At 42.2% G+C, this 15,800-nt stretch overlaps 1 protein-coding gene across 4 annotated transcripts in view; it reads left to right on the top strand.

Moving 5' to 3' along the window:
- Positions 1–15,800, top strand: part of OBSL1 (obscurin like cytoskeletal adaptor 1) — a 181,895-nt gene that overhangs the window by 96,994 nt on the left and 69,101 nt on the right. For all 4 annotated transcript variants that reach the window (XM_089660629.1, XM_089660630.1, XM_089660632.1 and 1 more), the window contains exons 16-17: positions 4,456–4,731; positions 5,741–6,016. In XM_089660629.1, the coding sequence (XP_089516755.1) occupies positions 4,456–4,731; positions 5,741–6,016 (552 nt within the window). The remainder of the gene's footprint in view (positions 1–4,455; positions 4,732–5,740; positions 6,017–15,800) is intronic.

The following is a 15,800-nucleotide window of genomic DNA, read 5'->3' as shown; positions in this document are numbered from 1 at the left end:
CACCTCGTCCTATAACTCTTCTGCCAGGCTTGGAATATCTCATTGCCAAGTACATACGGAGAGAGCTAAACAGGGTGATTTGCATTTTAGGGGACAACCATATATACCTGAAAGAGTTTTTATTAGCCTCTCGTGCCTAAGAAACTCCTCCAAGTCCTGATGAAACTTCAGTATTTCAGGACTTTCAAGGTGGTTTAATGCTTTAATAAAAAATAATGTTTGACTATGAATGTTATTAACCCAACTTTACCTAAAATGTTTGTTTTAGTATTGGATGGAGTCAGGTTTAATTGTAGTTTGTGTTCCCACTAGAGAGATTTCCCCCCAATGCAAGGGAGCACTGGAACAAGGGCAAGGGGGGGCTTTTTCTCCTGTGTCAGTCCTAATGAGAAACGTTGGGGCTGATGGACTTTTATGTCATTTGATGAACACAGTAAGTCTTAAAGCTGAAGTTTAGGTATGGCAACATATACATAGTTACATTGGTCCAGCTTGGACAGTTGTGCTCAAAAGTTTGCATACCCTGGCAAAAATTGTGAAATTGTGGCATTGATATTGAAAATATGACTGATCATGCCAAAAAATGCTCTTTTATTGAAGAATGATGATCATATGAAGCCATTTATTATCACATAGTTGTTTGACTCCTTTTTAAATCATAATGATGACAGAAATCACCCAAATGGCCCGGATCAAAAGTTTATATCCCCTGGAATGTCTGGCCTTGCTACAGACACACAAGGTGACACACACGGGTTAAAATGCCAATTCAAGGTTTAATTTCCCACATCTGTGGCTTTTTTAAAATTGAAGTTTACATTGAACTGTCTGTGTATAAATAGTCAATGAGTTCTCTCATGTGGATGCACTGAGCAGGCTAGATACTGAGCCACAGGGAGCAGAAAAGAACTGTCAAAAGTCCTGCGTAACAAGGTAATGGAACTTTATAAAGATGGAAAAGGATACAAAAAGATATCAAAAGTTCTGATTATGCCAATCAGTACTGTTCAATAATTTATTAACCACTTTCCGTCTGGCAACTGTATATAAACGTCCGGATGGTAGCAGTGTAGGGGCGGGTTGCCGTTCATAAACGGCGCCCGCCATTTTGGATTGTGCATGCTGCGGAGGACACAGCGAAACACCGATCGCTGTACGGGACCTTAGCAAATCAGTGATCCCATGAATAGGTGTAAGCAAGATGTCACTTCTGACATCATTGCTTACTACATGTGATATCTGTGAATGATCACAGGGATCACATGGTACAAGGCTATTCACAACAGCCTTGTACCATGTGCCAAGCTGTGACCAATCACAGCTCACACAGTATTTCTCATTGGCTGCAAGAATGCAGCCAGACAGATTGAAAAATGATTGCTTTTACAGCCTTTATGGGTGTAAAAGCAATCAGTGTAAAAAATATCTTCATCACCCCCCACAAGTAGTACAGTGTCACTATAGTGACACTGTACTGCTTGGGTGACAGTATGTTGAAAAAAAAAAAAACATAAATAGTAATAAAAAAAAAATAAAATAAAAATGTAAAACAAAAATTTAAAACAAATTATAATTTTTGGTTATAAACTAATTTGGGTTATTTGTTTTTACTAAAAAGATAACTGAATACCTTTTGGCCAAGATTTATGAAGAAAGATTATTTATTTGCAAAATTTTATAAGAAAAACACTTTTTTTCAAAATTTGTGGACTTTTTCCTTTATATAGCAAAAAAAAAAAAAATCAGAGTGGTGAATAAATACCACCAAAATAAAAGTTTTATCTGTCTCAAAAAAATGCTAAAAAATGTATATGGGTACAGTGTTGCATAACCGCGCAATTCTCATTCAAAGTGTGACAGCGCTGAAAGCTGAAAATTGGCCTGGACAGGAAGGGGGTAAATGTGTCCGGGACTCCGGACTTGAAGTGGTTAAGAAGTGGAAAATTCGGGGATCTCTTGATACCAAACCGAGGTCAGGTAGACCTTTAAAGATTGCAGCTACAACTGCCAGAAGAATTGTATGGGATACAAAGAAAAACCCACAGGTAACCTCAGGAGAAATAAAGGCTGCTCTGGAAAAAGACAGTGTGGTTGTTTCAAGGAGAACAATATGACAATACTTGAACAAAAATGAGCTGCATGGTCGAGTTGCTAGAAAAAAGCCTTTACTGCGCCAATGCCACAAAAAAGCCCAGCGAAACGTCAGGGTGTTGTTAGGCATATTGTAACCGGGCTTTTTTGTGGCATTGGCACACTAAAGGCTTCTTTCTGGCAAGTCAACCATGCAGTTAATTGTTGTTCAAGTATCGTATTTCTTTTTTAAATATATATATATGTATATACAGTCAGGTCCATAAATATTGGGACATCGACACAATTCTAACATTTTTGGCTCTATACACCACCACAATGGATTTGAAATGAAACGAACAAGATGTGCTTTAACTGCAGACTGTCAGCTTTAGTTTGAGGGTATTTACATCCAAATCAGGTGAACGGTGTAGGAATTACAACAGTTTGCATATGTGCCTCCCATTTGTTAAGGGACCAAAAGTAATGGGATGGAATAATAATCATAAATCAAACTTTCACTTTTTAATACTTGGTTGCAAATCCTTTGCAGTCAATTACAGCCTGAAGTCTGGAACACAGACATCACCAGACGCTGGGTTTCATCCCTGGTGATGCTCTGCCAGGCCTCTACTGCAACTGTCTTCAGTTCCTGCTTGTTCTTGGGGCATTTTCCCTTCACTTTTGTCTTCAGCAAGTGAAATGCATGCTCAATCGGATTCATGTCAGGTGATTGACTTGGCCATTGCATAACATTCCACTTCTTTCCCTTAAAAAACTCTTTGGTTGCTTTTGCAGTATGCTTTGGGTCATTGTCCATCTGCACTGTGAAGCGTCCAATGAGTTGTGAAGCATTTGGCTGAATATGAGCAGATAATATTGCCCGAAACACTTCAGAATTCATCCTGCTGCTTTTGTCAGCAGTCACATCATCAATAAATACAAGAGAACCAGTTCCATTGGCAGCCATACATGCCCACACCATGACACTACCACCACCATGCTTCACTGATGAGGTGGTATGCTTAGGATCATGAGCAGTTCCTTTCCTTCTCCATACTCTCTCTTCCCATCACTCTGGTACAAGTTGATGTCGGTCTCATCTGTCCATAGGATGTTGTTCCAGAACTGTGAAGGCTTTTTTAGATGTCGTTTGGCAAACTCTAATCTGGCCTTCCTGTTTTTGAGGCTCACCAATGGTTTCCATCTTGTGGTGAACCCTCTGTATTCACTCTGGTGAAGTCTTCTCTTGATTGCTGACTTTGACACACATACACCTACCTCCTGGAGAGTGTTCTTGATCTGGCCAACTGTTGTGAAGGGTGTTTTCTTCACCAGGGAAAGAAGTCTTCGGTCATCCACCACAGTTGTTTTCCGTGGTCTTCCGGGTCTTTTGGTGTTGCTGAGCTCACCGGTGCGTTCCTTCTTTTTAAGAATGTTCCAAACAGTTGTTTTGGCCACGCCTAATTTTTTTGCTACCTCTGTGATGGGTTTGTTTTGTTTTTTCAGCCTAATGATGGCTTGCTTCACTGATAGTGACAGCTCTTTGGATCTCATCTTGAGAGTTGACAGTAACAGATTCCAAATGCAAATAGCACACTTGAAATGAACTCTGGACCTTTTATCTGCTCATTGTAATTGGGATAATGAGGGAATAACACACACCTGGCCATGGAACAGCTGAGAAGCCAATTGTCCCATTACTTTTGGTCCCTTAACAAGTGGAGGCACATTTGCAAACTGTTGTAATTCCTACACCGTTCACCTGATTTGGATGTAAATACCCTCAAATTAAAGCTGACAGTCTGCAGTTAAAGCACATCTTGTTTGTTTCATTTCAAATCCATTGTGGTGGTGTATAGAGCCAAAAATGTTAGAAATGTGTCGAAGTCCCAATATTTATGGACCTGACTGTATAAATAAAATGGGGCAGACTCGATGGACCACTTGGTCTTCTTTCTGCCATCACTCCTCTATATTTCTTCTATGTTTGCAGGCTTCCACTGCCTCACTTCCTATTTGCCATTCTACAGGAAGTGGGGAAAATCTCTCTAATACAAAGTCATCAGTAGTAAGTCATCTTTTTAGTGTAATGGAGGTGAGTTATATCAACTGTCAGGTATGTATTGCTGCATGCACCCTCAGTGGGGAGATTCTCCCTCATTTTTCACATGCCAGGACGTACCACGGTGTCACTGGGACAGGAAGCAAGGGGAAATCTCCCCAATGGAAACAAACATGAATAAAAACCTGAAAGAGCTTCTTACCTCTCTCCACTACCCAAAACAACATTTCTGGGAGAAATTTTGGTTAAATGTTTTAGATATTCTTTCTGAACACACATTATTGGTTAGATATGTAACAGTATATACATTTTGCCTTCAGAGCCTCCTACGAGGATTGTCTTTCCAGAGGCCCGCACACAGGAGCTGGGATATCTGACAGGAGAGAGGGTGGAGCTGATGGTCGAGGTGTCGCGTGCCAATGGCGCTGTGCGTTGGTTTAAAGATGGATTAGAAGTAGATGAAGATGACAATCTGAAGCTGATCACAGACGGGCCTCGCCGGCGCTTGGTTTTGGAACAGGCCACGGGGGATGATTCCGGGGAATATATCTGTGACACTGACAGCGACTCGGTCACTTTTGATGTCAAGGTATCAGGTAAGGCAATAGAAAGGAAAATAGAAAAAGTTATGACTGCATGGGAAAAGCTCTAAGCCTTTATCCTCAAATCTAACACTGAAGTGTACCCTTAACAGTTAACATGTTACCAAACCCATATCAGTAAAATCAGTCTTTATATGCAGTAAAGCATGCTTGTTATACTCACTGTGGAACATAAGGGGTTAATCCTTCATATTATGTAAAAAGGCTGTTTGATCCTATCTTGTCTGATCCTCCCCTTCTTCTACTGTCCCCAATCCATCTGCTGATAGTACAGAGCTCTAGGAGCCACTCTGCACATGCTCAGTTTAGTGTGTATTGCTAGAGAGGTTTTTTTTTCTTTGGGAAGGTGCATGTTATCAGCACAGGGCCAATCAGCACTGTCCAGACAGAGGTCAGGGGTTATGCAGCCTCTGTCAGAGCAGAATGAAAACTCCTCCTACAAGCTTTAACCAATGCTCAGCTGGACACTGATAGAAGTCACACGACTGCTATATACTGCTGATGAGAAAAGGTATTTAGTAGTTTATATTTACTAAAATAATTACATTTCCATGTTGTGTGTACTGTGGGAGAGCAGCTATAGTGAATGCAGGGTTTAGTAATTCTTTAAAAATTTTGGGGTGTGAATGCCTCTTAAACAAATCCCAGTTATGTGCCCAATATTTATATTCCCTTTGATCGTCAGCTCCATCTAGTGGCCATAATGAGGTATTTTCCTGAAATGCCGCAATCAGGAAAATACCACAATATGGCCGCTAGGTGGAGCTGACTATCACAGGAAATACACATATTAGACACAAGGATTATTCACAATAGTTGGGGTATTCACAGTGAATTTTTAATAAATAGACCCCCAAAAAAGGGACCTTTCACTGACTTTACAATTCCTGAATAATTGCTAGGTCCAGTTTAATCCTCTCCCTTCACTCTACCCTTACCCTCATTATTTAGATAATCCTGCAGTATAACACAGAGATCCATTTCTTCTTCTTGTATCACACAGAGCCTCCTGCAAAGTTTGTACCCAGTGGATGCTCCCTGTCTGTGCTCCATGTGACAGAGGGTGACCCCTTAACTATAGTCTGTGAGCTGACACGCACTCCAGATGTCATTCGCTGGATAAAGGATGGTCAGAGGGTGACACCAGATGGTAACATGACCATGGACGATGAAGGTGAAAAGTGTATGCTGAGCCTGTTGAGTGCACAGGCTGACCATGCCGGACAGTATGAGTGCAATGTGGGGACTGACTCTTGCTCTTTCCAGGTGTATGTGGATGGTGAGTTCCATCAGATTTGCTCTCTAAGAGGTGCCTTGTGTTTTGGTGTGTCCTTATTGTCTTGTCTTCCAACTATCCTGCATGGGAAACGAGCATACCGTTTAACCTCTTCACCAAGCCTCTTCAGACACTTTTTGTTTACATGTAAACAGCAGAGGTTTTTTTTTGCATGAAAATTTACTTTGAACCCCCAAACATTATACATTTATTTGTAAAGCAGAGGCCCTAGAGAATAAAATGGTTGGTGTTGCAATTTTTTATGTCACACGCTACTTACGCAGCAGTTTTTCAAACACAATGTTTTGGAAGTAAATTTTATTAGCCATAGGTGATGCTTTAAAAGCCTTTACAAAGGAGATTTAATGCTAGAATTACTGCCCATGATCTGACATTCGTGGTGATACCTCACATGTGTGGGACGATCTCTGTATGCGTGCATGCCAGACCGGCATGTGTGTTCGCACGGGGGTGTTTTAAAAATGTAGTTTTTTATCTGATTAATTTTTTTTTCAGTTATTATTACATTTTTTTTATCACGTTTATTGTTATCACAGGGAATATAAATATTCCCTGTAATAGCAATAGGCAGTGACATGTACTCTTTACGGAGAGTTTTGGGGTGTATCAGACCCCAGATCTTTCCTCTGCTCCTTAAAGCGGAGTTCCACCTGGAAAAAAAATTAAAAGTCAACAGCTACAAAAACTGTAGCTGCTGACTTTTAAAATACAGACACTTACCTGTCCCTCGGTCCAGCGGTGTCCTCACCACCGCTGGTTTCACCAGACATCTTCTCTCCCTGGGCCGACATCTTTAGTGTGGGCACCTGGCTATGATAATTTGTGGCTGCACAGCCGGGTGCCCACTGCGCCTTTACAAGAAGCGCTACGCTTTGTGAATGGTCCCGTAGTCTTCTGGGACCTGTCATGTGTCCCAGAAGACTACGGGGAGGGAGGGTAGGAGGACAACTTCCGATCGCCTAGGCAATCACAGTGGAAGTGAGAGAGGGTACCTGTCAAATTTGGGTACCCGTTCCTCCCCTGCTCCCCAAAAGTGCCAATTCTAAATGGGGAAGCGGGGGACAAAGGCTTAAAGCAGAACTTCCACTTTTGGGTGGAGCTTTGCTTTAAAGCATCTGATCACATCAATATTGGTGCGATCAGATCCTTTCCCATTTTAAAAATGGCGCTGTTTACATCTGCTTACAGTTTCCTATATCATAGTGGTGATCAGAGCCAATCCGGCCTCTGGTTACCTCTATGATCAGCCAAGAGAGCCCAAGAAAGCCGTGGAAGGCTAATTTGCCACTTGGATTGCTTTTATAAGAAAGCCGACCTTCGGGTCTAAAAAAACAATACCAGAATGATCCCGGTATAACCACCGAAAAGCCAGTGATGTACCCCTTGCTGGTCCGCAAGTGATTGTCTATTGTTTTACTAGGGATGAGTGAACCTGGATCTGCAGACCAATTGGCACACATTTGCCGTTGATCTCTGGATGACTTATGAGCTGTCATGGGGTCCTTTGTACCTAGGACCAATTCCTTTCCTATGTGCAGAATAAGCAGCTGGCCCCTTTCCCATCTCAGGAGGTAGTGTAGGTCCCCAACCCCACCAAATTAATTGGCCAAAAGATGACTAACTTTTTTTTGTGCCCATCATGATATAGATTCTTAAACCGGACTCTGCCATGTTCAAAAAAGGCCTTAAGCTGGCCATAGATGGGTAGAGTTTTGAATGAAAATTCTGGGAAAATGAATTCTACGAAATTTCATTCATTTTTTGAATCATTAGTGGGTCAGATCCACCTTTTTGATCGCAGTGACAAGAAAATTTGAAGGAGTGTATGGAAATGTTTTCTCAAATTAACACATTTTCAGCAGTGTATGAGGTTTTTGTTCAGTAAAATCCATTAATTTCAAAAATCATGATAAAAGCAATGGAAATATTTTAAATGACAAATGAATGTTCTGAGAATTTTTCTAAGAACTTTCCTAAGACTTTATCTAAGAATTTTAATTTGAAATTCTTTCCATCTATTGCCAGCTTTAGTAAGGGTTCATTCACACTAGTGTTGTTCTCTGAGGAGTGATCTACAGTTGAGCTTGACGACAGCAACAGGAGGTATAAATTCTGCCGTGACCACATAGCAAAACATTGTGCCTGCTGCATGTGTACATTCTTCTGTATCTAAACCATTGGGGGGGGGGGCAGTAAAAGTGCAGCTCAACTGCAGCATTTTACAACCCCCCAACCGATAGCACAATGGTCTCAAAACTGCAGCTCATGCACCAAATGTGGCCCTTTACTTGCCTTTATCCTACTTCTCCTACTGACACCAGCAAGGAGGCACCATTCCGTTTGCTGACAGCAACAGTGGAGAACCATTCCTCTCACTGACACCAATAATGATGTCAGTTTTTTCCACTGACACCAATGATGGGGCACTATTTCCCTCACTGACACCAATGATGGGGCACTATTCCTCCCACTGACACCAGCAATAGACAACTATTTCCCTCACTGACACCAATGATGGGGCACTATTCCTCCCACTGACACCAGCAATAGACAACTATTTCCCTCACTGACACCAATGATGGAGCACTATTCATCCCCCTGACACCAGCAACGGGCCGCTATCCCCCCAACTGACACCAATGACAGGGCACTATTCCTCCCCCTGACACCAGTAATGGGCTACTATTCTCCTGAGTAACATCAATGACAGGGCACTATTTCTTTGTCTGACACCAGCAGTGGGGCACGATTTCTCCTACTGGCACTAGTGATAGGGCACTATTCCTCCCACTGACACCAATAATGGGGCACTATTCCCCCCACTGATAGTAACGATGAAGCACTATTCCTCCTTTTAATGATTATAGGCACTGTGTAATTTTTTTTACTTCCACTGATGCCAGGGCATTTTCTACTTCCACTGGCCACTCTAGCCAAGTCTGAAGGACAGTAGACTGGCCCTTTGTTTAGAAAGTTTGGAGACCCCTGTCCTAGTGTGAACAAGTCTTAAATGACGAAGTCTAGAAGCCTTACTCAAAAAAAGGCAGGCGGAAGGCAAAGGACTATTCACCAGTATGTGACCTCCATCCAGTTGATCTTTCCCCATTACTGACTTACCATGCCTTGTTCTGCATTGCGTCTCTATGTGGTGGTGGCCATCTTGGTAGAGACAGGGCTTTGCTTCCCCATGTCCAGCAAGGAGAACAGTGAGCAGCACCATAGTGTCATCACCCAATCTAACTCATCTCCCGAGACTAGCAGTCAGAGGCAGCAGTGCCTGAGATCTTACACTTCTGATATAAAGCTATGAGGTTCTTGGTAAAGGAGTACCTAGGCACACATACATTAGAGGAAGTGTACTGTACGGTTTCAGATGGTACCCTAAAATAAAAAGTAATTCAGGGCACTGCCTAGGCACAAAAAACATTTCTAAAGGTTTCTTATAGCATAGCAAAGCTTCATCAGTTCTGCTTTAAGTCCAGATTAGGTCATCCATCTCATTTTGGTGTTGCACACCCAGAAGGCTATGCACTTCAGGGAACCTACACTTGCCAAAAGTATGTCTGGGGGGGACCTGCTGCACAATGCACACAGAAAGTATACTGGCAAAGAATACTAAGGATAAGAAAGTGGATCTGTAAGGGCACCTACAGCACAGGAGGACTAGGCCAAGACTGGGAACACGTCACCATTAAAATTTTAATCAGAGCAGGTCCATAGTCATTGGCACATATTGGACATCACATAACTACATACATACACTACAGACATGCAGTCATGACACCTGCCAGAGGAAAATCTTCCAACACCAAATTCTTTGCACAGTAGCTGATACAAGGTGTTGTCACCATGAACACCATGTCCTTTTCACACACACACCTTTCACCATGCCCACCAATCTATGAGGCACCATGGCACATGGGGTGAAGAAAGTCTTTAGCATACTGGAGTCTCAACTAGGGATGATCTCAAGTGAACCTAGACTGAACTCACCTGAGTGTACCAACCAGGAAACTGCCACCGGTACAGGGCCAGTCATAGGCCAATGAGGTGTTCCCCATCCCTAGTGGAAGGCCCTGGTCACAGATAATTGGCCCAGTACAGTGACTGCTTCCTGACAGGCTGTCATGGTCATGGGTCAGGCTATAGCATTAGAGAGGCTCCCACTAACTCGGCCCTGGATCTTCACCAGAGCTCCTGATGGTGGAAATAGGTTTTGTTGCATGTTAGTACCAGGTTGCAGTCCTCAATCCTCACGATCTGCCCACCAGAAAATGAGCAAGCTGGGGTCCAGTAGCAGATATAGCAGGTAGGGATCAAGCAGTCAAAGATCTGTAACAAGTGTTTGCAGGTTGGGATCAAGCAGAAGCTTAGTCAGGGAACAAGCCTAAGGTCAATAATGAATGCTTATAGGTGGAGATTAGATGGAAGTGTAGTCAAGAAACAAGCCAAAGCTTGGTAATAAGTGGTAGTGAAGATAAGGACATCTGTAGGTACGCAAAGGAGCAAGATATCGGCTGGAGAGAGCAAAATAATATAGAAAACAGGAAGTGCAAAGACCTGGCTTAAATCAGGAACTTCATGGAGGAAAGAGACAAGACAAGATTGTCCTAAGGGATCAGAGAGGGAGCTGTACAGCATATCAAGTGGCACAGTGAGAAGAACTACAGCTAGACACTGCATAGGTCACAGGCTCAGATCCAGACCCTGACACAGGTTCACTCGGGTGGGTTCGGACTAGATTCACCCAAGCCAGGGGCGGACTGACAACTCATGGGGCCCCCGGGCAATAGGAGATCATGGGGCCCCTGTGTCCTTGCCCAAACTCAAAAAAGCCTATGAAAAAGGTACCAGGGGCATCTCATGGGGCCCCCTACTGACCTCAGGCCCTCGGGCAGTGCCCGAGTTTCCAAATGGTCAGTCCGCCCCTGACCCAAGCTCATCTCTAATCTCCACCATGAAAGGGCTAGTTAGCAGTGTTTGCCCCACGAGCCAGGACTGTTCCCAGTCTTTCCCTGACCTAATAGCCCACTTTATCCCAGCGTCTTGCGGCAGATTATCGGACCTGCCAAGCAGATCAGGGTTGAGTCTACAGATTAAGTAAATTAATCAAATGCCATAATGGCCAGTTCTAGTCACATTACACCCTACGTGTCTGTTATATTTCATTTCAGATAAACCTTTCATGTACTGTAAATAGACACGTTTCCATCAATGGATAGAGACATACAACACAAATAAATAAAAAAAAGCTTTAGCAACCAAATTCCATCACATTTTTGGATAAAGACAAACAATAGAGATTTACCAGTTGCAATGGACAATTCACAACTTCTTCAGTTCCACTTCCAGCCCACTCCACTTCCTTTTGTCAGTTATCTGAGAACACCTACTGAGGATACAGGAGAGAGATTCACAGACACACCCATGGCAGGGTCCAGTACAAAGATGCTTCTTACAGGCTGGCAGTCAGATTCAAACTTGCTTTGGAATTCTTAACGTGACTGGGGGACACAGGTATTGAAGAGAGAGGATGTGACACGCTCAGTGATCCTGTGAGGTGCTCTTTCACTTCTTGCTGCAGCAGATTACACAGAGCTCAGGTTAAGGTTCTTCTTGCGATACCAAAACAGTCTTGAATCAAACCGGCAACTCAGTGTAATCCGTGAATAATTTTTTTTGTAGGCTACATGGTATGAATACAGCAAGGAGATATCTAACGCGTTCCAGCCTCTAAAGCCGAAACGCGTTAGTTCCTTGTGTGTTCCTTACTGTATTCTTACCATGTAGCCAACAAAGATTCATTCCTGGGTTACACCAAGTTGCTGGCTTGATTCAAGACTGTTTAACTATTGCATGGAGTGTGGAGGCACTTTAGCCACAGGTACAATCTGCCCACACAGCCACTTCATTCATTTACAAGGCATTGTAAGGGAAAAAACTACAAATCCCATCTTCCACCACAGCAGAAGTACTCGTAGTTCCCTTTCCTTCATTGAATTTCAGGTCTTTCAATCATGGTGGCTCAGCATTGCATGGAGACTCTACCTAGCAAGCAAACATTTCCTTCCTAGGAACACCCACTCCTCCAGACTGATATCCACCCATCAAGACATTTTGGCATTTGCAAAATCCTTCCCAAGAGCAAACCCAGTGCTTGTATCAGGACTAAGGGGTCTTGAGAGAAGTACTGAGGCAAGGTGCTGTGATGTTTTCAGAAAGCTTTCTATAGTAGCTTGCTGGCCCCCCCCCCCCACTAGCGATGATCTGCCTACATTGCATTTAGAAGCACAGAGACCCAGTCATGATATCACTGTAACTAAAATAAGGTATATAAGGAAAATGAAAAGTTTTTTGGGGAACATTTAATTAGCGTATTAAGGAGGGGATAGGGAGGAATCAGGGAAGGCAAAAAAATAAGCAGATTAAACTTCATGTTTCAGTACAGCACAGACACTGCAAGGCCTTCCTCACTTGTTGTCTCGGGAGTCCCGGAAAAGTCTGCAGGAGACAGATATACAGCTCCAGCCCCCGAGGGGAGAATTACTGTCCTGGCACAGCAACTCCGCTTCGGAGATCCAGAGGCTTAAATCTTTCTTTAATTTATGAACTAATCTCCTTCCAGCCCAACGCTGCTCAATGAGCGCCGGGTTCTCCAGCTCCATAAAACTTCCATTTCTCTTAACTAGATTCAGAGGAGGCTGGTTTAAAAGTGTCTTAAAAAGTAATTAGAAGGCCATTCGGCATAAATTACAAATTGGATTACATAAAGGATTTTTAATAACACTTATGAATAGATATTTCAAAGTTCCGGGAACTTATCAGAACAAAATATATTTAAAATGGAGATCACGAAGTGCAGAGCCGTTGTAGTCCCATTCACATTCAGACTGACAACTCATGGGGTCCCCGGGCAAAAGGGGATCATGAGGCCCCTGTGTCCTTGCCCAAACTCAAAAAAGCCTATGAAAAAGGTACCAGGAGCATCTCATGGGTCCCCTACTGACCCCGGGCCCTCGGGCAGTGACCGAGTTTCCAAATGGTCAGTCCGCCCCTGCCGCAAACATAAGACGGTGCTTTCCAGACTCCAGGGCAACTTCTCGGGAACTAAGAATGTCGGAGGGGAGGAGATTTAAAGGAACTGTCACTTTGCCCCTTCTAGGCACTCTCTTTACAGTGAAACTTTTAGGAACTTTACATAGTTACACAGGTACATAGTTAGTCTGGCTGAAAAAAGACAAAAGTCCATCTAGTACAACCATAAAAAAAAAAGTTATAATCCTATACCCACTGTTGATCCAGAGGAAGGCAAAAAAAACCAGCAAAGCTCCTGCAGGGGAAACAAACTCCTTCCTGATCCCCAGAGAGGCAATCAGATATTCCCTGGATCAACTTTACCTATAAATGTTAGTATCCAGTTATATTCTGTGTATCTAGGAAAAAATCCAGGACTTTTTTTAAAGCAATCCACTGAGCTGGCCAGAACCAACTATTGAGGGAGTCTATTCCACATTTTCACAGCTCTTACTATAAAGAAACCTTTCCGTATTTGGAGATTACATTTCTTTTCCTCCAGACGTAAAGAGTGCCACCTTGGCCTCTGTGATGCCCTCAGGGTGAATAACTCTACCCCGAGTTCACTATATGAACCACTGATGTATTTATACATGATGATCATATCCCCCCTTATGTATTATACATGGAGATCATATCCCCCTTATATATTATACATGGAGATCATATCCCCCCTTATGTATTATGCATGGTGATCATATCCCCCCTTATGTATTATACATGGAGATCATATCCCCCCTTATGTATTATACATGGAGATCATATCCCCCTTATATATTATACATGGAGATCATATCCCCCCTTATGTATTATACATGGTGATCATATCCCCCCTTATGTATTATACATGGAGATCATATCCCCCCTTATGTATTATACATGGTGATCATATCCCCCCTTATGTATTTATACATGGAGATCCTATCCCCCCTTATGTATTATACATGGAGATCATATCCCCCCTTATGTATTATACATGGAGATCATATCCCCCCTTATGTATTATACATGGAGATCATATCCCCCCTTATGTATTATACATGGAGATCATATCCCCCTTATGTATTATACATGGTGATCATATCCCCCTTATGTATTATACATGGTGATCATATCCCCCCTTATGTATTATACATGGAGATCATATCCCCCCTTATGTATTATACATGGAGATCATATCCCCCCTTATGTATTATACATGGAGATCATATCCCCCCCTTATGTATTATACATGGTGATCATATCCCCCCTTATGTATTATACATGGAGATCATATATCCCTTATGTATTATAAATGGAGATCATATCCCCCCTTATGTATTATACATGGAGATCATATCCTCCCTTATGTATTATATATGGAGATCATATCCCCCTTATGCATTATACATGGAGATCATATCCCCCCCTTATGTATTATACATGGAGATCATATCCTCCCTTATGTATTATACATGGAGATCATATCCCCCCCCCCTTATGTATTATACATGGAGATCATATCCCCCCCCCCTTATGTATTATACATGGAGATCATATCCCCCCCCTTATGTATTATACATGGAGTTCATATCCCCCCTTATGTATTATACATGGAGATCATATCCCCCCTTATGTATTATACATGGAGATCATATCCCCCTTATGTATTATACATGGAGATCATATCCCCCCCTTATGTATTTTACATGGAGATCATATCCCCCTTATGTATTATACATGGAGATCATATCCCCCTTATGTATTATACATGGAGATCATATCCCCCCTTATGTATTATACATGGAGATCATATCCCCCCCTTATGTATTATACATGGTGATCATATCCCCCCCTTATGTATTATACATGGTGATCATATCCCCCCCTTATGTATTATACGTGGCGATCATATCCCCCTTATGTATTATACGTGGCGATCATATCCCCCTTATGTATTATACGTGGCGATCATATCCCCCCTTATGTATTATACATGGAGATCATATCCCCCCTTATGTATTATACATGGAGATCATATCCCCCCTTATGTATTATACATGGAGATCATATCCCCTCTTATGTATTATACATGGAGATCATATCCCCCTTATGTATTATACATGGAGATCATATCCCCCCTTATGTATTATACATGGAGATCATATCCCCCCTTATGTATTATACATGGAGATCATATCCCCTCTTATGTATTATACATGGCGATCATATCCCCCCTTATGTATTATACATGGCGATCATATCCCCCCTTATGTAATATACATGGTGATCGTAGCCCCCCTTATGTATTATAAATGGAGATCATATCCCCCCTTATGTATTATACATGGTGATCCTATCCCCCTTATGTAGTATACATGGTGATCACATCCCCCCTTATGTATTATACATGGTGATCCTATCCCCCCTTATGTATTATACATGGAGATCATATCCCCCCTTATGTACTATACATGGAGATCATATCCCCCATTATGTATTATACATGGAGATCATATCCCCCTTATGTATTATACATGGAGATCATATCCCCCCTTATGTATTATACATGGAGATCATATCCCCTCTTATGTATTATACATGGAGATCATATCCCCCCTTATGTATTATACATGGTGATCATATGTATTATACATGGAGATCATATCCCCCTTATGTATTATACATGGAAATCTTATTCCCCCTTATGTAT

Source organism: Staurois parvus, unplaced genomic scaffold (assembly GCF_062004578.1).
Source record: "Staurois parvus isolate SC_StPar_1 unplaced genomic scaffold, SC_StPar_1.0 ptg001255l, whole genome shotgun sequence".
NCBI classification, from domain to species: domain Eukaryota; kingdom Metazoa; phylum Chordata; class Amphibia; order Anura; family Ranidae; genus Staurois; species Staurois parvus.
The sequence above is the reverse complement of the archived record's forward strand: the minus strand, read 5'-3'. Positions and strand labels throughout refer to the sequence as shown.